This window comes from Rhineura floridana, chromosome 1 (assembly GCF_030035675.1).
Source record: "Rhineura floridana isolate rRhiFlo1 chromosome 1, rRhiFlo1.hap2, whole genome shotgun sequence".
Lineage (NCBI taxonomy): Eukaryota > Metazoa > Chordata > Lepidosauria > Squamata > Rhineuridae > Rhineura > Rhineura floridana.
Genome location: NC_084480.1, coordinates 58796545 through 58817641, shown reverse-complemented (window position 1 = coordinate 58817641; position 21097 = coordinate 58796545). Strand labels below are relative to the sequence as shown.

At 39.5% G+C, this 21097-nt stretch overlaps 1 protein-coding gene across 14 annotated transcripts in view; it reads right to left on the bottom strand.

Moving 5' to 3' along the window:
- Positions 1 to 21097, bottom strand: part of ADGRV1 (adhesion G protein-coupled receptor V1) — a 432032-nt gene that overhangs the window by 271957 nt on the left and 138978 nt on the right. For all 14 annotated transcript variants that reach the window (XM_061622198.1, XM_061622202.1, XM_061622203.1 and 11 more), the window contains 13 exons: positions 19988 to 20163; positions 18173 to 18297; positions 17731 to 17897; positions 17152 to 17298; positions 15987 to 16094; positions 14600 to 14852; positions 13878 to 14000; positions 9796 to 10018; positions 7681 to 7885; positions 6902 to 7048; positions 5852 to 6107; positions 2999 to 3201; positions 1545 to 1721 (listed from right to left, as the gene is read on the bottom strand). In XM_061622198.1, coding sequence (XP_061478182.1) covers positions 1545 to 1721; positions 2999 to 3201; positions 5852 to 6107; positions 6902 to 7048; positions 7681 to 7885; positions 9796 to 10018; positions 13878 to 14000; positions 14600 to 14852; positions 15987 to 16094; positions 17152 to 17298; positions 17731 to 17897; positions 18173 to 18297; positions 19988 to 20163 — 2310 coding nt within the window. The remainder of the gene's footprint in view (positions 1 to 1544; positions 1722 to 2998; positions 3202 to 5851; positions 6108 to 6901; positions 7049 to 7680; positions 7886 to 9795; positions 10019 to 13877; positions 14001 to 14599; positions 14853 to 15986; positions 16095 to 17151; positions 17299 to 17730; positions 17898 to 18172; positions 18298 to 19987; positions 20164 to 21097) is intronic.

Below are 21097 nucleotides of genomic sequence, written 5' to 3'. Positions count from 1 at the left end.
AGGTCCTCCTCCAGGTGCCTACTCCGAGGAAAGCTCAGAGGATGGCAACAAGGGAGAGGACCTTCTCAGTGGTGGCCCCCAAATTATGGAATTATCTCCCTGACGAGATGTGCCTGGTGTCAACACTGTTATCTTTTCGGCACCAGGCCAAGACTTTCCTCTTCTCCCAGGCATTTTTTAACAGCATTAAATAGCACATTTTTAAATTGCCGATTGGTTTTTACGGGTTTTAATTTGATATGGTTTTAAATTTGTATACTTGTTTTTAATGTTTTTAATTGTTGTGAACTGCCCAGAGAGCTTCGGCTATGAGGAGGTATATAAATACAATAAATAAATAAATACCCCTACAAAGATGTATTTATTAGGAGAAATGTACACTAAAATGCTGGAGAATGTTTCCGAGCTCAATTCAAGGTGCTGGTTTTGACCTATAAAGCCTTACACGGCTTGGGACCACAATACCTGATGGAATGCCTCTCCCGATACGAACCCACCCGTACACTACGTTCAAGATCAAAGGCCCTCCTCCGGGTGCCTACTCCAAGGGAAGCTCTGAGGGTGGCAACAAGGCAGAGGGCCTTCTCAGTGGTGGCCCCCAAATTATGGAATGATGTAACTGATGAGGTGCGCCTGGCGCCAACACTGTTATCTTTTCGGCACCAGGTCAAGACTTTCCTCAGGCATTTTAGCATGTGTTTTAAATTGTTTTTATATTGTTTTAAATTTTAAAATTGTGTTTTAAATTGTTTTTAAAATATGTGTTTTAAATTGTATATTTGTTTTAATGTTTTTGATTGCTGTAAACCGCCCAGAGAGCTTCGGCTATGGGGTGGTATACAAGTACAATAAATAAATAAATCGCAAACTGCTGCAGAAATGTAGAGAACTGAATTTAAGATTGGAAAAATGAGAAACTGGGAGAACCAAAATTGCAAATCTTTCCATCTCTAGTTCCAAACCACAGTTTTTCTGGTTCCGAGAAAACAGGAAACAGTGGTTAATTAGAGACTTCATAGTTGAATTGTAGGTTTGTTCCCATATTATACTGAACACATATACAAGCTCTCTCTCCACATGTACACATTTGTGTAAAAGAGTGTACACATGTTGATTTGTACAGCTTAACTGTTGAGCACACACATACACAGACTATACACTTGCTGAATGTTAGATGCGAATAACCGTATGAATGGATGGCTAAACTATCTGTGTACACAGGTACACAAATTGTACACTCAAACATAACGTATGAACATCCCTTTTGATTGTGCAAAAAGTGGGGCAAAGCAGCTACATGCATGGTCAAAAAACTAGTGCAAGGGTGGCCAATGTGGTGATCTCCAACAGTTGTTGGTCACCAATGTGATCAATGGTCAGGGATGATGAAGAAATGTAAGTAGGGCACCACACTGTGTACCCCAGAGCTAGTGATATCTCAGCTTCTCAGGCCATGATATGAATGCCCAAATGAAGTCAGTTTCAGAGCTTAACCAAGAGTAACAACAGTATGGAGACATTGACATTTTTCAGTTTGCTCTCACCTTGGCAACACTGAAATAAAATATTCCTCTGGGATCATCATTCTCTTCAATCATTATCTCAGCTATATCTAAGCCAAGCCTTTTCACACTTGGCTGCCCTCCAGTAAGAGAAGAGTCTAGCAACTGCACACTGCTAATATTGATTACCAATCCCTCCTGTAATTCTGGAATGTTATCCTGTAGGGGAAAAATGTTTTTAAATGACAAATGGAAAGGTATAAATCCCTTAAATCTCTTAAATACTTAAATAAAGAGTATAAATCTCTTAAATACTGGGGCTATTACAAAATGGTTGTGATCTTCCCTCCCCCATTTTTTGGCCAAGAAAAATCTTGGGCAACCTAAGAGTAAATTTGTCACTCTTTCAATGCAATTCTACACATATATACTTAGAAGTAAGTCCCAGCGTGTTCAATGGGGCTTTCTCTCAAGTGTGTTGGTATAGGGTTACAACTTTAATACTCTGCAGAAATAATTTTAGTTGGCTTTTATCTCAGATCTATATGCTGTTGGCATATAGCCCTCTACCTACACACATATATAGCCCTTGCTTTGATTACACCCCATTTTGCCCATAGAACTTGGTCTTAGGCACAACTCATACATCACCTGGATCTAGCCTCAGTGAACAGTCACCAAGGCTGCAGTCCTATGCATGGGAGTAAGCTCTGTTGAACACAGTGCAACTTATTTCTGACTAATCATTGCAGTCTGAAAGTCTCATTAGCTAAGCCAAGTGGTTTGGGTAAAGTATATTGTTCAGGGAAGGACCCATGACACTCATCCAATTCATGACAGACTCCTGTAGAGACATTTCTTTTGTGGATTCCATACTGCATTGGTTATAGACCTAAGATTCTGAACAGTGATGGGTGAACTGTCTCCACTGCAATTCAGAACTGGGCAGCTGATTTAGGAGCCTACCAGAATAAATTAGAAAGGAAGCTCCCCCACAGTCTGAGCTTTTAAAACCTGGCAGAATTTTAGCACGTGTGTGTCATCAAATGACATCTTGAGAACATAGGATTGTATTCAATGTCAGTCATGCTCAGAGTAGATCCACTAAAATTAAGGAACATGGCTAACTTAGGTCCATTAATTTTACTGGGTATACTCTGAGTAGAACTAAGTTTGATACAGTTATAGGGCAGTTAGTGTGACCTTCCCTTCCCACCCTTGAACATCCTGACATTATGCATCACAACACATCCTCTTATTCTTATTACATGTAGGTTGACATGGAGTCACAGGTGGAGTCACATGGAGACAACAAACAGCAGAAGCAGAAGCAACACCTTTGCCTGTTTGTTGGCAGACATGGCATGTTGCATTTCCTGCCAGTGATCATCCTTATAATTCACAATACCCAGGCATTCGGGTGGAGCCTGGCTGCTTAATCATGCCAACCAGGCAGGCAGCATGGGTGAAGAAAAGAGGTATTTTCAAATACTCACTGGCAAAATGGCTACAGGTACTGAAGCCATTGTCATGTTCTCTGCCATAATAACAGTCTTGTTTTCCAACCTATAATCCTCATTTTCCATGGCTTGATTGACAAGAGGGAGTGAAAAAATAGGCTGGGATATCAACTGCACACTGATATCACCAACAAATCCTTGTTCTCTGAGAACATATAAAGTAACAATTGTGGGTTTCTCTGAAAAGATAGGAGAACAAATCTGTAATATAGTGACCCAATATGTCTTTGATACAATTTCTGAAACAGAATTTATTTCTTCTCATTCAGTGAGCTATAGCTGCTGTGGAAGTATTTCTGCAGTGATTCCTGGGAGAGGGGAGAATGAGCACACTCTGATAATAGCACATTGAAATACTTCAAAGATATATTGTATTAATCCATGAAGAGATCTAAAAGAGGCAGGAAATGACTTAGTAAAGTCCAAGAAAGAGTGTGTGCTCCATAAACAAAAGCTGGGAAAACATTTTTACTTTTATTTATTTACACTTTTCATTAACTTCCTCTCTCTGCCAGTCTTATCAGTACATTTTGTTCACCTTAACTTTATTCCAGTTGGTCCTTACAAGAACTCTGTAACTAAGAACTGGTGCCAGAGTTTGCTATCTCCCCCCCCCCGCATATATACGCCTTCCATGCCTTTTTCCTTTTCTATCATGAGTTTTCAGATTGTAACCCTGAAATTGCCTTATCCCAGGCTGTTCTGGGAGCATTTTTTTTTGGCTGAAGAGTGAGATTCAAAAATCATGGAATAGAAGAGTTGGAGGGGGCCTATAAGGCCATCAAGTCCAACCCCCTGCTCAATGCAGGAATCCAATTAAGGCATACCCGACAGATGGCTGTCCAGCTGCCTCTTGAATGCCTCCAGTGTTGGACAGCCCACCACCTCCCTAGGTAATTGGTTCCACTGTCGCACCGTTCTAACAGTTAGGACGTTTTTCCTAATGTTCAGCTGAAATCTGGCTTCCAGTAACTTGAGCCTATTATTCCATGTTCTGTGCTCTAGGATGATTGAGAAGAGATCCTGGACCTCCTCTGTGTGACAACCTTTCAAGTACTTGAAGAGTGTGATCATATTGCCCCTCAGTCTTTTCTTCTGAAGACTAAACATGCCCAGTTCTTTCAACCTCTCCTCACAGGGCTTTGTTTCCAGTCCCCTTATCATCCTTGTTGCCCTCCTCTGAACCAATTTCAGTTTGCCTGCAACCTTCTTAAAGTGTGGTATCCAGAACTGGATGAAGTACTCAAGATGAGGCCTAACCAGTGCTGAATAGAGGAGAATCAGTACGTCATGTGATTTGGACACTATACTTCTGCAGCCTAAAATAACATTTGCCTTATTTGCAGCCACATTGCACTATTGGCTCATATTCAACAACAATTCCAAAATCCTTCTCGCATGTAGTATTGCTGAACCAAGTATCCCCCATCTTATAACTGTGCATTTGGTTTCTTTTTCCTCGGTGTAGAACTTTGCACTTATCTCGGTTAAATTTCATTCTGTGGTTTTCAGCCCAATGCTTCAGCCTATCAAGGTCCCTTTGAATTTTGTTTATGTCTTCCAGGGTATTAGCTATCCCTTTCAATTGAAATGTTTTAAATATATATATATATAAATAAAAGCACAGTTAAACTTATATAAGAAACATCCTGTGACACAATGAGTCATCTGACAAATGTTGGAATTTGCCTATCTTTGCTTCATTACATTGTATGAGATCTTGAAAAATGTCCAGCATAATTAATTGAACAGTAATGACTCATGTTGCCACACAGAGGAGGACCAGGATCTCTTCTTGGTTGTCCCAGAGTACAGGTCATGGAATAATGGGGTTAAGCTACAGGAAGCCAGATTTCATCTGAACATCAAGAAAAAAGTCCTAATTGTTAGAGTGGTACGACAATGGAACCAATTATCTAGGGAGGTGGTGGGCTCTCCAACACTGGAGGCATTCAAGAGGCAGCTGGACCACCTGTCGGGTATGCTTTAATTTGGATTCCTGCACTGAGTAAGGGACTTGATGGCCTTACAGGCCCCTTCCAACTCTATGAGTCTATGATTCTGTCCTATGTTTCTATGGCTCATTCAATAAACTGCAAATTCTCCAGGGCCAAGAAAACCGGGACATGACTGAAAGCAAACTTAGATGGATGAAACATGTGAGTCAAGCCCCACTCTACAGCAGAAGGTGGAAACATTTTGAGAGACACTTCTCATAAGATATTTTGTACTCAGGCATAGATGCCCAAGTATCTGTGCATGAAGGCTTCATGAATATTTTCTCATCAAAATAAATGGATCTCACTGGTATACCACTGCAAGGTGCATTTAAAACAAATGAATTGAAGTATGCAGGTAGCAAAAAAGACCTTACTAAGAACAAAATCCTAACCTCACACCCTTATCATAATGCTAATGGCTGGAGGGGATTAGCATGGTACATAGGTACCTCTTTGCCAACTCAGAGGAACATCACTGTGGAGGCCCCAGTTGCACCCAGGCAGACAGAAAGCTATGGCCAGTACTTTTCCCCCATAGGCAGCAGCAGGCAGAAAGCCACAAAACAGGTTATTTTGGGGATGGGGAAGGGGGAGGCTGCTGGCAGGTTTGGATCCTCAGGCTCCTCAGAGCTGGTGTAGTGGGGACAGGAGAAACGACAGCCTCACCTTTTGCCCTGGCAGGAACAAGCCAATAGGGCTTGGGATCCAGTGGTGGATTCCCTGCTTCTTTCTTCTTGAGCCCACTTAGGATTGCTCTGTACAGCTGAACTGTTCTCAGAAAGAGATCTGAAGCACATATGTGTTTTCCCGCAGTACAGAACTAACTCACCTTCAGGTTCTGCTACTTTAACAAAGACAGAGTTTGTGTGCCATCCTACTACACCATAAGGAGAGTCATTAGGCAAAATGGAAAGTACAGCTTTTGCTCTGTTTGGGTCAATGGTTGCTCCTCTGTTGGGATCCTGAATGCCCACAGTGCTGACGTGAGTGAGAGTTATAATCACAGTCTCTGCAACTTCAGGAATGACATCTGCAAGCACTGTTAAGGTGATTGTGGACAAGGCCTGGCCTTCTGAAAATGTAATCTGAATATTTTAAGGGGAAAATAAATAACAGAATGTTATAAAAGTAACACAGAATAAAACAATGATTTTAGGACACAGTCTAACCAAAGTTAACCATGTTATGTCCAACTGACTTAAAAGGGATTACTTTAAGCATGTATTTGATTCTCCCTACTTCACAGAACTTTAGCATTTTTTAACATTGGCTAGATGATGCCGTTAATCTAATTTTTAAAAAGCACAATGAAATCATACAGCATGAATGAACTGCATATTTAAAATTGGTTTGTACTACTAAGGAAAGATATATAATCTAATCAGGAAAAAATAAACAGCACTAAAGCCAGGTGGCAGGCGCAGAGAGAGAGAGAGAGAGAGAGAGAGAGAGAGAGAGAGAGAGAGATGGAATAGCAACAAATTTTCAATTCAAATAGAACCTGATTCAACTATGGTAAAGCACTGGCATATATTAGCATCTACATCAACAAAGTTTATCCATCAGTCACATTAGTCAGATTGGTAAATGAAAATGACTTGGACAGAATGGATTTATGGGCCATGTAAAAGAGGCCGGGGGGGGGGGTTACAATGACTGCATGGAGGAGGAGGGCGAAAAGCCCCTTTCCATAAACAGAACTAGCAGTTTCCTACAGTATGTCCGAATCATAACATTCATAACATCAAAAGTCTCCATAAGAAAACATTGCTCTTGTTAACCTGTTAGCAAATTAGTAATTTATTAAATTGCTAATACACTAGTAATTAGATCCTTACACATTTTGTGCAACTAATGTTGTGTTTGACAAAATACTTACTACTCCTGAAGTTGGAAATATATCATTAATGCTTCCACTGGCCTCCCACTGTACTGTAACCCGCCCATAGGTACTTATTAAGCGCTCAACATTCAAGGTGATCATCATGTCCTGTTCCATTTCTTCTACTTTTTTAAATAAAGACTTCTAAAGAAATGTATAAAGTAGAAAAGCATATGAACAATCTCAACAGGAACATATAAAAATGTAGCAAAAATTTGTTTAGTAGCATAAAAAAGGGTTCTTCATATTTAATTTTATATATAATTAACCTCATGTTTTCAAACATTCTAAGTCCTTGCAGGTTTCAGAAAACTAGCATGGAGAAGCAGCTAGACTTGTGGACTTGGACTAGAGAGTCCTGGGTTCGAACTACTATTAGAAATGAAATTCAGTGGGTGGTGTTGAGCAAGGTATTCTCTCTCAGACCAGCTACCCTCACAGTTGTGCTCTGTGGGTAAAATGAAGAGCTGGAATCCATGCATACATTCCTAAGGTAAGAGATACAAATATGATAACTTTAATTTAATGTATTGTAATATATTCCAATGTGAGATAAGTTCATTACATGGAGAAAATTCCAAGTTCAAATGAATAATATGGTGGGCTATTTTGCTAGAAGGAGCTATTTAGACCAGATTTTATATAGCTTTATACCTGATCTACTTATTTATATTCATATAAAGAGCAAGTAAACATTTACATAGACTAATACAGTTATGTATTCATGTGTTCCATTACTGACCTATTTCAAAGACATTTTAATATAACTCAATAACCTGGGCAAATGCGACAACTCCATGGGCATCATCGTTAGGCAGTATAATTATAGTAACATAACCATTAGGACCAATTTCTGCACCTCCCTTTGGATTTTTCAGCCATACTCTAAAAAATTCTTCCTCCTCTGGGATTGTGTCATCAAAGATGTTGATTGCTAGCACAACTTCCTTATCTCCAGGTTCAAATATCAGTTCACCTGAACTAGCATGAAAACACACATGTACAGCATAATTATAATTAAAAGCTAGTTATCCAACACATGATTTTGTCATGCAAAAATAATGCATCATAATCACTAATAGTGAAAAGAGGTATAAATTTAATTCATAAGATTTCAATTACCATTTTGTTATATTTTATGTAGCATTATAAGAAGCATATTACTCATACCAGATTGAGTAGCAATGGGCTCTGTTTTTGCAATAATCGAATTTGCCATCAGATTAATTATTATTTCTGATATTCTCTATCTTTGTGGAAAGAATTTTGAAGTAGCAACTCTCCACACCTGGTTTCCGATTAATTCTTTTTTTCTGATTCATTTTTTTAATTTGTTTTGAGATCATCGATATTATTATAGTTTTATCAATTTACTTTCTATGTGAACTCTTCAAATGTGTATTCCCTTTCACTGATGTCAGTGAAGTGTTGATTGTAATTGACAGACAGAAGGCAACTGGGGGGGGAATGAGGTGTTGATTTAAGCTGCAGGGGAGAAGACACTGACTTGATTATCTGTCTTAGTCTGCTCTGCAATGCACTTGAAAAGGAATGTAAACAAGCAATAATTACAGAGCTCAGAATAAAAATTGATATCAGTGGAGACTCATGCGATTATAATATTGGTAATTATCTGCAAAGAAAAAAAAAGAAAAAGAGCAGATTGAAAAAGTGAAAAGATATCAGAGGAAAAAGCAATCGAATCGTTAACAACCACTAGGGGACCACACTTAAACATGAAACATAAAAAAAAGGAGAGGATTCCATCCCCAATTCAGAGGAGGGCAACAAGGATGATCAAGGGACTGGAAACAAAGCCCTATGAGGACATACTGAAAGAACTGGGCATGTTTATCCTTGAGAAGACTGAGGGGGGAAGAGATAGCACTCTTCAAGTATTTGAAAGGTTGCCACACATAGGAGGGCAAAGATCTCTTCTCGATCATCCCAGAGTGCAGGACACGGAATAATGGGCTCAAGTTGCAGGAAGCCAGATTTCGGCTGAACATCAGGAAAAACCTCGTAACTGTTACAACAGTACGACAATGGAACCAATTACCTAGGAAGGTGTGGTGGGTTTTCCAAAACTGGAGGCAGTCAAGAGGCAGCTGGACAGTCACCTGTTGGGTATGCTTTAACTGAATTCCTGCATTGAGCAGGGGGTTGGACTCAGTGGCCTTGTAGGCCCATTCCAATCCTATGATTCTATGATACTTTAAGCAAACAACTGATATTGTGTTTTATCATTTGAGCCAGTGTATGGTAGGTACAATTATAATGGGTGGAACAGACCTTTAATTCTAAATTCCTTTGAACCCAAGGAGATGGTGCAAATCTTTTTGACTGGACTGAGCAATACACCAGATTACCTACAGATAACTTGTCTTTATTTTTAAGTTATGCCACCTCCTGTAAAATCAGTTAAAGAATCCATACATCCTTCTGTCTCCAAAGAGTCTGCTTGGCTTTGCTAAGATTCTGTCCAGCCTCAGCAAGCCCTCTGATTTCTTCCAAAAACATGTATCGGCTTACTGGACTAGGTCATTCTTCAGTCATCTCTCTGTCTTAACTACCTTGGCTCTTTCTGTCTCAGTTTACTGCTGTTCCCTTGCCTATCCTTTTCCTGAGCTCCCACACTGCTTCACAGATAGTGTTCCCAGTGACTGATTTGTGCATAGCTTTCTGACTGTAGCATTTTCACCAGAAATTCCAGCGTCAGAACTGATGTGTAGGTTACAGGGTTATAGTATGGTCCCATAAAACACAAGGAAAAGAAACAGGGCAATGAATATGAAAGTACTTTTAGACATCACCATTTTTTTTTAATTAAAAAAGCCAGACAGGAATGGCTCTGTCTGCTTGAAAGTCAATGGATAAAATTAGGAACCTACCTTGGTATAAAATCTGACTGGTTGGAGATTGCAGTCAGCTCATAAACATAGGTGTAGGAATCTCCAGACAGAACAATTAGACTTTTGTTGGAATTGAGAGACCCTACATTGACAGTGGTGAAATGATTGGCAGAAGGGGCTTCCAGCAATAGAGAGAACTGATTTATTTCTGAGTTCCAGGAATAGAGAGCTGATTTATCTTTGCTAGCAAACAGCATATGGACTGCATCAAGAAACATAAGAACAGGAGAACTTTAGAGAGAGAGATTCAAAATATTTCTATTTGAAAAGAAGATATAGTGGTTAGTTTGCTTTCAGTGTTTGTTACATCTAAGCATTCATCTTTATATGTTTACTTCAATAATAGTTTGCAGCTATAATAGAACGCTTATCCTTCCCAGATAAAATTACTTTAGCTAAAAACATTCTTAATGTTAACTCTGTCTCATCAACCTTCTATTTTTATGTCTAATACTGACATTTCATTTTGTTTTAATAGGAAGAGTAGTTCTTGCATTATTATTTGGTTCAGCCATATCTGGTTCCATTTTATTATTAGTTCCATTTTGGTGCTCCATAATTGCATGTAGAACTAGTGTGCCATATAGTTAAAGTAATAGCAGCAGCAAAGCAAAACACAACAACTTGGCCATTAAATGTCCTTTTAAATTTAGCCCTTCAAATTACTTTCGACACCAGAATAAATGCATCCCAATCATTTTGCTATCTAGTGTTTCCATAATTTTAAGGACGGTTTGAGCGCAAGTGGTGAAAGATGTGCTGATTGGGCACAAGTAAAACATCATAACTGTGCCTACCGTGTGGCAGTGAGGGTGGCAAAAAAGGCCCACTTCTCTGCCTCAATTGCATCCTCAAGTAGCTGTTCAGTGGAGCTTTCTTGAATTATCGGGGGGTCTGTTAACATCAACTCCAGGAAATAGAGTTTTAGACCCTTCAGAAGCCCACAGTGAATTGTTTGCAAGGCACTTTGAGGGTAAAATTGCTCACCTCTGTGGCAACCTTGATACCCCATCTACATCTACTGTAGTCCCAAGTAAGGTGCAACATCTGCTGCAACTTCTTGGGATCAGTTTCAGTTGATGCAGCCTAATGACATAGACATGGTGCTTGCGACAATGTGGCCAGCAACATGTCCTGTTGACCCTTGTCCTTCTTGGCTTATTAAAGCTTGCTGAGGGGATATGACCAAGTGGATCCAGAATGTGGTCAATGTGTCTTTTTGGGAGAGAGTGGCCCTAGCTGCCCTGAAAGAGATGGTGAACTGACTGCTCCTGAAAAACCCACCCTGGACCCATTGGTTTGTGACAATTACTGCCCGGTCGCCAATACCCCCTTTTTAGGGATGGTGATCAAGAGGGTTGTGGTGCTCTTGAATAAAAGAGATTACCTTGAACCATTCCAATCTGGGTTCAGGCCTGGTTATCGGACTGAATCAGCCATGGTCGCCTTGATGGATGACCTATATCAGGAGAAGGACAGGGCAAGTGCAACCCTGTTATTCTTACTTGATCTCTCGGTAGCTTTTGATACCATTGACCATGGTATCCTTCTGAGCTGACTTTGTGAGATGTGCATGTGGGGGAGAGAAAGAGCTCTCCTTGCCGCCACTTCCCGGCACAGGGTCTCCTGCTCAACAACAGTCGCCGCCACAGCGTCCTCCTCCTCCTCCTGCTCCAGGTAAGGCCCAGGTCCTCACCGCTGCTTCTTGGCGTGGGGCCTCCTGCTCAACAACAGCCCGGTGTGGGGCTTCCTGTGCAGGGTCTCCCGGTGCGGGGCCCTCCTGCTCAACAACAGCCTGGTGCAGGGCCTCCCTGAGCAGGGCCTCCTGCTCAACAACAGCCGCCGCCATGCCCTTCTCCTCCTCCTGCTCTAGGCAAGGCCCAGGTTCCCAAGCCCAAGCTCCCACAGCTGCCCCCCCGACATAAACCAGCACCAGCAGCAGAAGCCTGGGGAGCAGCAGCTGAGTGAGCCCAGGGACATGGAGAGGAAGACAACATTGAAACAGCAAACAGCTTTGCTGTAACAAATGCCTGTCACCCTTCTGCCTCTCGGGAGCTGCCGCCCCCGCTAACACCACCTCCTCTTTCTTGGCGGTGCCGATAATGATAATGTTATCTGTTATTTAATTTTATTTGTTATTATAATGTTATTTGCTATTTATTTTAATTTTTGTAAATTGTATTGCTTTTATTGTGTTTTTATTGTATTTTTATTGTATTTTTATATTGTATTTTTATACCTGTGTTTATTTTTCTTTGTAAGCCGCCTTGAGGGCCTTTTGTTTTTAAGATGCTTTAAAGACTGGAAGTGGAGTAATGGTACACCAGTCAACCATATCAAGAGCTCTGCATAACACTGGCCTGTATGAGAGGGTGGCAATAAAGAAGCCATTACTCAAAAAGTACCATCTGAAAGCACATCAGGAGTTTGCCAGAAAGCTGCCATGTGGGAAAAGGTTTTGTGGTCAGATGAGACCAAGATACAGCTTTTTGGCCAAAACTCAAAGGCTATGTGTGGCGCAAACCTAATGCTGCCCATGCCTCAAGACACACCATCCCTACAGTGAACTATGGTGGTGGCAGCATCAGGGACTGGGCATCTTGTTAAAACTGAAGAATGGATGGAGCAAATTACAGAAAAATACCGCAAGAGAACCTGGTTTAGTCCACTAAAAAACTGAAGCTTGGGAGGAAATTCACTTTTCAGCAGGACAATGAAGCACAAAGCCAAAGCAACATTGGAGTGGCTCAAGAACAAAAAGGTGAATGTCCTACAGTGGCCCAGTCAAAGGCCTGATCTCAATCCCATTGAGAAAATGTGGCAGTCTTTGAAAATTGCGGTCCACAAGAGATGCCCAACCAACCTGAACAACCTGGAGCAAATCTGCCAAGAAGAATGGGCCAAAATCCCTCCAACACTGTGTGTGAAGCTGGTACATACCTACCCCAAAGGCTTAAAGCTGTCATTGCAGCGAAAGGTGGCTCTACCAAATATTAAAGCGTGGGGGTTGAATACTTATGTATGTTTCTTTTTTTGTTTTTTACAAATATTTTCCAACAGAAAACCAATGTCACCTTACAATAATTGATTTTGAGTTTCAGTGTTCCAAATTAAATATACGGAATGAAATTACAATGTACCATTTGTAATTCAGTAATATGAGATCATTGGTCAGGGGTCTTATTACTTTTGCAAGGCACTGTAGTTGTTTTGTTTCCTTTGGCTGCCACGAAAACCAGGAACAGTGTTATATAGTCTAAATATGATGCTTAATTTTGTGGTTTTTTTAAAAAAAATGTTTATTTATGGTTTTTAATGATTTATTACTACAAAATAGTTGATGCTTTCTTTCTTCTGCCTTAACAAATACAGCAAACTTAATCATGGCCAAATAATCCCTGGATTCTCTATACATGGGGGGAAATGTAGCTTTGTTTCATACACCTCCATCCACCACAATCCTTTTGTGCCAAGCAGAACGAGAAGTCTTTGCTTCTCCAGCAAGCTCCTGCCATGTCTGGTGACCAGATTCTTTGGTGAATGCTGCTGCAACAAGGAAGAGTAATTTCTACTGGACAGAAACTGCACACTTGAAGTCCTTATTTCCTGGTTAAGAAATGCTGAAACTGATCACACAAGTCATAAAACACAAACAGAGAAGTGATGAAAACAGTTCTGTATAGTGCTGGATAGACTATAGTGTCCAACTCCCAGAAAGCTCTGGTTTCCCAAAATTTGTCTACTTGTATTAATGCTAGAGGGAGGGACTTGGAAGCAAAATGCATGGGGACAAGTTGTGATTTGTGTCCATAGTTACTAAGGAGCATTTCAAACATGGCAGTTCCCTATTTTATTGCATATGAATGCATTGACAAACCACAGCTAACTGTAACCTCTCTCTGCATGTATATGCAACAAAATAGGCATATTTGTGTTCTTTATACCCATTGGTGTACACATGATGTACACATTTTTTTCTACATGGAAATGATATATAAAGTGGAGGAAAAGCATAATGTGTGAATCAATCCTAAGAGAATCTTTTTCCCCACCAAACATACCTAAACCTGAGGGTGGGACAAAAGTATGGATTTCATTTACAGCTCTGATGAAAAGAGACTGAAAATGCCTGAATGAAGATTGTCCTGTCTCCCACACAAAAACTTCACTTGAACTGTTAGGCCCTGTGGAGAACAACAAGAGGAAGAACATAAGCTTGTATGCAGATATTGCAGTCAGATAATCAAGTAATTATTTGCACAGTGGCCAGCACAGCAGTACCTAAAAATATATATTCTTTTAATATATGCTAAGAACAGAAAAAAATGATATAACTAGAACCACAGATGGGACCATTTACTGTAATTTTATTTATTAATCTCTCCCTAAGTGAACATATCAGAGAAAGAAAACATGCTTTAAAAAGTAAATAAAACATAGAAATCAAAATAATTGTAAATTACTAGCTTCAGACATGCTTCTTGGGAAAGTGCATGTTGTACATTTGACAATTGTTAGCCACCCTGAACTCCTTTCGGAGGCAGGGCAGGAGATAAGAATAAATAATAATATTAATACTATTATCATTAGCATTATTCAATATTGTAAGTGTGCCTTACATTGCCAAGGGCAAGATTGGTATATAAAAAGTGAGGCCATAGAAACATTTTCTTGACAAGAGTCATAGGAAAGTAATTTCTGTTCTCATTTCATGTTTCTATTTCCATAGCAACCGCTGAATCTTAATGTATTTTTGACAAATGGATCTTGTATGTATGAATACCTTTTGCAAAAATTAAGTAGATGTCTGATCCAGAAGTGAAGGCTTTGACTTGTGTTACTCCGTTGATTGGCAGTTCATGAAGCTTTCTAAATTTATTATCTGACCACTGGTATAAAAGAGGAGTTTGTGTGGAGTCTAATGGAGTTATGACTAGATAAGTAGTATCTCCTCTGGGGAAAAGGTCCACACTTAGAACTCCATTCATGGACAGCTGATGGTGGAATACAAAGACACCATTATCCCATAAGAAAATCTGTGAGAAATGGGGAAAAAACCCTCTAGTTACAGTTAAATCTATTAAAAAAATCAAATGTCATGTTAACATGTCATTAAGTCCAACATATGAAATACTTATAAGGTGTATATTTAGGATATGAAAAACCAGGATAGGTCTCCTGTAAGTCACATACAAAAAAACAGAGCTTGGAAAAGTTACTTTTTAAACTACAATTCCCATCAGCCCCAGCCAGCATGGCCACTGGATTGGGCTGATGGGAGTTGTAGTTCAAAAAAATAACTTTTCCAAGCTCTGCAAAAAAGACTGGGTCTGACTGACCAACTGAAGCATTCACAGGAGTATCATAAATGGTACAGTACTTACACACAAATAGAAAGCTAAAATGTGGTACTGTAGCCAGAGTATGAAACCACAGTCTGAAACCCAAGACATTATTAGTCTATTCCAGAACAGCAGCCTCTCCAGCAAGCAAAGAAACATCTCTGACATTCGTATCTTCAACAGCTAACTTTTAAATTCCTTTTGTTTTATTCTTCAGTAAAAACTCATTCTCTGGCAGAGCTCTGATCTCATCTCTGTGATTCCCTCCAGAGTACCTTAAGAGGGCATTCTGCTCACTGTGCTTCTGTGTATCTTGGTGTGGGCTTCTGGTCAGCTCTGCTGAACTGATAGCAGGCTATCTTCTAGCCAGGGCCACAGTGGAAAGAGACCCCCTAGCACCCAAGCTAAATTCTCAGTTATTCATCTTTCAAAAGGTCTTATGCCCTGAACACAGAGAAGTAGTTTTGTAGATGTGTACAGACAGAGAACTATGTCTTCAGAAAATATGGTAACAAGGAAAATGAATTTCCAGAGACCGTCAGGAATGTATCTATGCTTGCTTATTCAAACTATATTTATGAGTGTGCAACAGAAATCTTCATTAAGAAAATATATAGTAAACATCCGCTGTAAATTGACAAGCTATTGAACAATAATAGTAAGGACATTCATCTTGGTGCTTCCATTACATCAAACTGAATTTGCCACATTATTTGTAGTTAGCTGTTTAAACAATTCAGAATGCTGCAAAAGTCCTGAATATGTTGATCTCAACAGTCTAAAGAACAAGCACACATTATACAGGAAGAACAAGGAAGATTCCCCAACCTGGAGAGATTTGGATTCAGGCATAGAACTTGCAATAATTAAGTAGAGGTTTTGGTTCAAACTGAAATACTTTATATCACTGCTATCTGGCACCAAGATGGTCTGTATCTGCAAGGGAAAAAAAATTTATGTACATTATCTAATTGAGGAGAGCCAGAGTGGTGTAGTGGTTAGAGTGTTGGACTACGACCTGGGAGACCAGGGTTCAAATCCCCACATTAGCCATGAAGCTCACTGAGTGACCTTGGGCCAGTTACTGCCTCTCAGCCTCAGAGGAAGGCAATGGTAAACCATCTCTGAATACTGCTTACCATGAAAATCCTATTCATAGGGTAGCCATAAGTCGGGATTGGCTTGCAGACAGTCCATTCCCCCATCTAATTCAGGCATTAGATACATGTATAATTTATTTAATATTGTTAAATGTAAAACCATTTAAACATGAAAATATGAAATCACTGTTACAATATAAACAGCCAGCTCTTTCACTTTACTTTTATTTTTTAAATTTTTTTGCAATGCACTATATTTGATTTTATTTTTAAAATGTTGTTAAGGGCCAAACCAGCCATGATCTGATCTCCCAACACTTTTTTCTATACTTATAAGTGGATTGGGACCACAGCACTGGGAACCAGAATTTTAAGCCTTCCCCTCAGCAGCATTTCTCCAGTTTGAATGCCCTTTTCCTAAAACTGTGCTATTAGCTGAGAAAAAGATAGATGTAATACAGATACCTGTCATTTCCTGTTTGAGGGTTGATTTAAACGGGGGAAAACAAGGGGTCCTCCTTACCCCAGCCCAGTTTGGACCCCTTCCCATGGCTTTCAAGTGGGGGGATTCGATCACAATTACATTATGTCTAGTCTGACCTTCAGACACAAGAACAGAAACCATTGTCCTTTATATTGTGTCTAGTATTGTGATCCTTGGGAAGAAAAAAAGTGGATATCCAAATATAGAACTTATCCTGTTAGTTATCCATTCCCACTTTAAACTCCACATAATGCCATATTTTACTTCAAAATATACTGTGGGAATAATGTAGAAACAGCATACCAACTACCTTGCACCATGCTTTCAATGAGAAAAAGCTTGCTGGAAGTGGATATACTCCACCAAACTTATGGTTTTAGGAGATCTTTGGATAAGGCAAAAATTTTACCTGTAGTAACTGTAATTCAGGGGTGAAGAAGTACACTGTATTGTTAGAAGGTCTGCGTTGTTTTGTCCCACCATGAGTAATGATTAGATAGGAAGAACCATTGATTTGAAATGTCATACATTGATGAGGATTCTCAATACTAAATTCCTAAGAAAACAACCATGAAGTTAATCTCAAGTAATCTTAATACCATGCATGAACAATTGTTTTGAAACAAAAACATTATTTAATATTATATCATGGTGAGATGAAGGCAGATTTCAAAGGAGTTTCTGTCCATAAGAACACTAGAAGAGTTCTGCTGGATCAGGCCAAAGGCCCATCGAATTCATCATCCTCTTCTCACAGTTGTCAGCCAGATGCTTATGGGAAACCCACAAACATGACCTGGGTGCAACCAGTCAACCCTGTCAGGATTGGGGAACCTGTGGCGCATCAGATTCGTTTGACTACTACACGTTCCTGTTACTGTTGTTGCAATGTTTTATATGTCTTGAAAAAGTGCTAATATTAGTTTTAATTATCTTTCAGTGTTGTTTGTTTCTTACACATGGTAAAAAAAAATGTAACAGTGTATACCTCAACAGGAACGAAAACTCCTCGCCACTGGTATATTGAAGAATTTACAGCTGGATGTGTTCGCAACAATATGCCATATAAAGAGCCTCCTGATGTAAAGAAACACCAGCTGGATATTGTTTCTTCTACAAAACTTTGTAAAATGGACAACACACTTAATCCACCCTCTGCAACAAGAAAAAAAAATACAGACCAGTTATTGTGTGGATTGACAGAAAACAAAGAAAGAGAAATCCATATTATTGAATTGATGGCCTCATCTCCAATGCACACAACCATACACTGGTCAAAAACGTGCCCCAGACAAAACAATGATAGCTGTACAGGCAGTGACATTGGTCAAGTCAGTCCCATGGCTTCTGGGTGCAACTTAATTCTCCTTGCTTCATTAGGCCAATCTGTAGTATGCAATTTAAGAAAAACTACTAATGAATTGACTTACTTATCCCAAATGCAGTATCAGACAGTGTTTCCCATTCCACACTCACTGATGTGTTGATCCCATTGCTCCGGGATACTTTAAAGTAGATTGTAGTGTTGGTTTCTTCCGTTATGAGAGAATTTGTCCTAAAAGTTATGGAGACCATTACTAAAATAAAGAAATTAATGTTCTTCATACGACTAGGACCTGAGGCCTGTTCCAAATCCTCCAGATTCAGTCCTCCAGACCATGGGAGTGAAAACATTACATGTGAAAGGACCCACTAGGTTCAGCAATTATAGAATCTGACTGGAATACTTACAAAAAGGACAACGTTGCACTAATATGAAAGAAAACCACTGTAAGATTTCACACTGTTTTATTTCACTCCAAATAAGTTAATTAGGCATTTGGTAGACATGTCCTACGGTGCAACTATCTTGCAGGGTGTGGGTATTTATTACTACAACAGAAAAAGTCTCAAAGCAACTTGGCAAACTAAGATACAACACATAAAAGCAATTTAAAACCTGAAAATTGCAAAACAATCAAGAATAAACAATACATAAAATGCTCATTTGTTAAGATATTAATAAAGACAAGTCCTACCCATCCCACTAAAAGATAAGCACCACTGTAGGAGCCAACTTAATTACCAAAGCCCTGGGTAAATAAGAAGGTCTTAACCTGGTGACTAAAGATAGGTGGATGGCACCAGGTGCATCTCCCTAGGGAGAGCATTCCACATATTGGGGGGCACCACTGAAAAAAGCCCATTTTCATGTGACCACTCTTCATACTTCCCTCACGTGGGGCACACAGAGAAGGGCATCTGATGAAGACCACATGGTCCCGGCTGGTTCATATGGGGAGAGGTGGTCCTTGAGGTATTGCAGTTCTGATCTGCATCGGGGTTTAAAGATCCAAACCAGCCCTTTAAATTGAGCCCAGAAATTAATCAGTAGCAATTGGTAGCAATCCCACTAATTAGGTGGGAACTGTGGCTCAGTTCTAGAGCTCTCATAAACAGGTCTGCTCATGGAATGCTCATGATGGAGAAGAGAGGAGACAATTGTTGCTGATTCCTCTTTCCCCTTTGGGTTCCAGGAAAAGCTGCACTGGAGGAATGGGGACCTCTCCAGAACAGTGTCAGAGGTGTTGGTGTTGGGAGGCTACAGGGGAAATAAGCAAAAATATCCTCCTCTCCCCCCGCCCTTCCTCCAGTGGGAGCCTCCACTGGATTGCAGTCCTTTCCTTAAATGGAAGGAGCCTTTCCATTCATGGAAGGGACACTCTGGATCCAACCCTGTAAATGCAGTTAACATAATAACAAATTATGATGTACCATAACTCCCAACACCTTACTTTTTGGGCTTCTACATATGAAAATCACATTGTTCTTTAGGAAACAGATGCATTGACGGCACACACAAAAAATAGATGCAAAACACTGGCCAATTTCAAAAGCATCCACTATTAAAGAATGGATTATCAAGGTATGGTAGCTAGCACAATTGTCCAAACTGAGTAAAGTTGTTCTATTAAGAGGTAATAGAACACAGGGAGGGTTTTTTTGTTAAGAGCTGGCAACTGTTTATTGACTTATAGATAGAAAATATGTAATGATAGTACTGATAGTGTATTAGTTGTGTATTTAATGATATCTCTTTCATATATGTGTCTTATGGACTATAAGCAATGGCATTCCCTTTTATCTGAATTTTAACTTACATTTCAATAAATAAATAACCCATTGAACCAACATAAAATGCAGAACAATATCCTATCTACACACAAACAAAAAGTTGCATTTACTGAGATGACATTGTGATATACCTATTTGAAACTGGGTAGATACTGAAAAGTCCCAATGGGGCCTGATTTTGCAACACTGTGATCGCAGTTTCTACTCTTGTGCCTAGTCTGGCCCCACCTGTTGGATTGAACAGGGTAACAATGAAATGTTCATCCATTTCTGGTTCAGCATCTAGTATGGCAGTAATATGTAGAGTCTGTAAGAGAAAACAAATGTATAAAGTGAAAATCTTGGATCGGCTAGAATCAACAATGAAACACTGAAATGGTTTCAACATGGCTGACAACTACTGAAAGTACAGAACTTCATTGGCCATGATTCTTTAGGTACTTTTCCTTTGTTTATCTATAATTTAGCCCTAAGTAATAGAGAGCTATTAGTTACCAAAACTGGACAGAAAATGAGTAATTTCAGATACCTAATAAGCACTGATAATATTCTTGGTGAGCCTTTATTGAAATATAAGTAGATAGATATCACCTATACTTTATTATATTGGAACTGTTCCATACATTTGTTACCAGCAAGGCTGGCCCTCTTCTTATGAATGCACAGGGTTGAGGGTTCTTGCATTCTCCCTTCATCCCTGTCTACCCAAAGTCCTTTTATAATAAATGTCATAAATAAAAGTCCTTTTATGTCAACCATTAATTCACCTAAGCTCACAGGTTATCAACAGCAGTCGTCAGAAGGTAGGCAGATAATAAAGGAGACCCACTCAACAATTCTTGAGTCTTGGAAGGTAACAGAAATTTCTATTTGGGAGTCAGACTTCAGACAGCAGAATAATCTTTATAATATTTGCTATTTATTCATATCTTGTATACTACGACTAATAAAATGCATTCTAGATGGCCGCAGAAACAGAAAATAGGAATACATATCAGCAAAAAGAAGTTGCTGGATATCCATTTAACATCAAAATATAAAACCTGAAGGCACATCTTAGTTAATCAAGTTACAATAGATGAAAGACTGGGTTCAACTCTAAGTCTTGTTACAGAACCAAAGTTCTGTACATGGAAATACATGTCATCATACATCACCCATCAGATGTCATGGACAGAATAGATTTATTTATTTATTGCATTTGTATATCACCCCATAGCTGAAGCTCTCTGGGAGGTTTA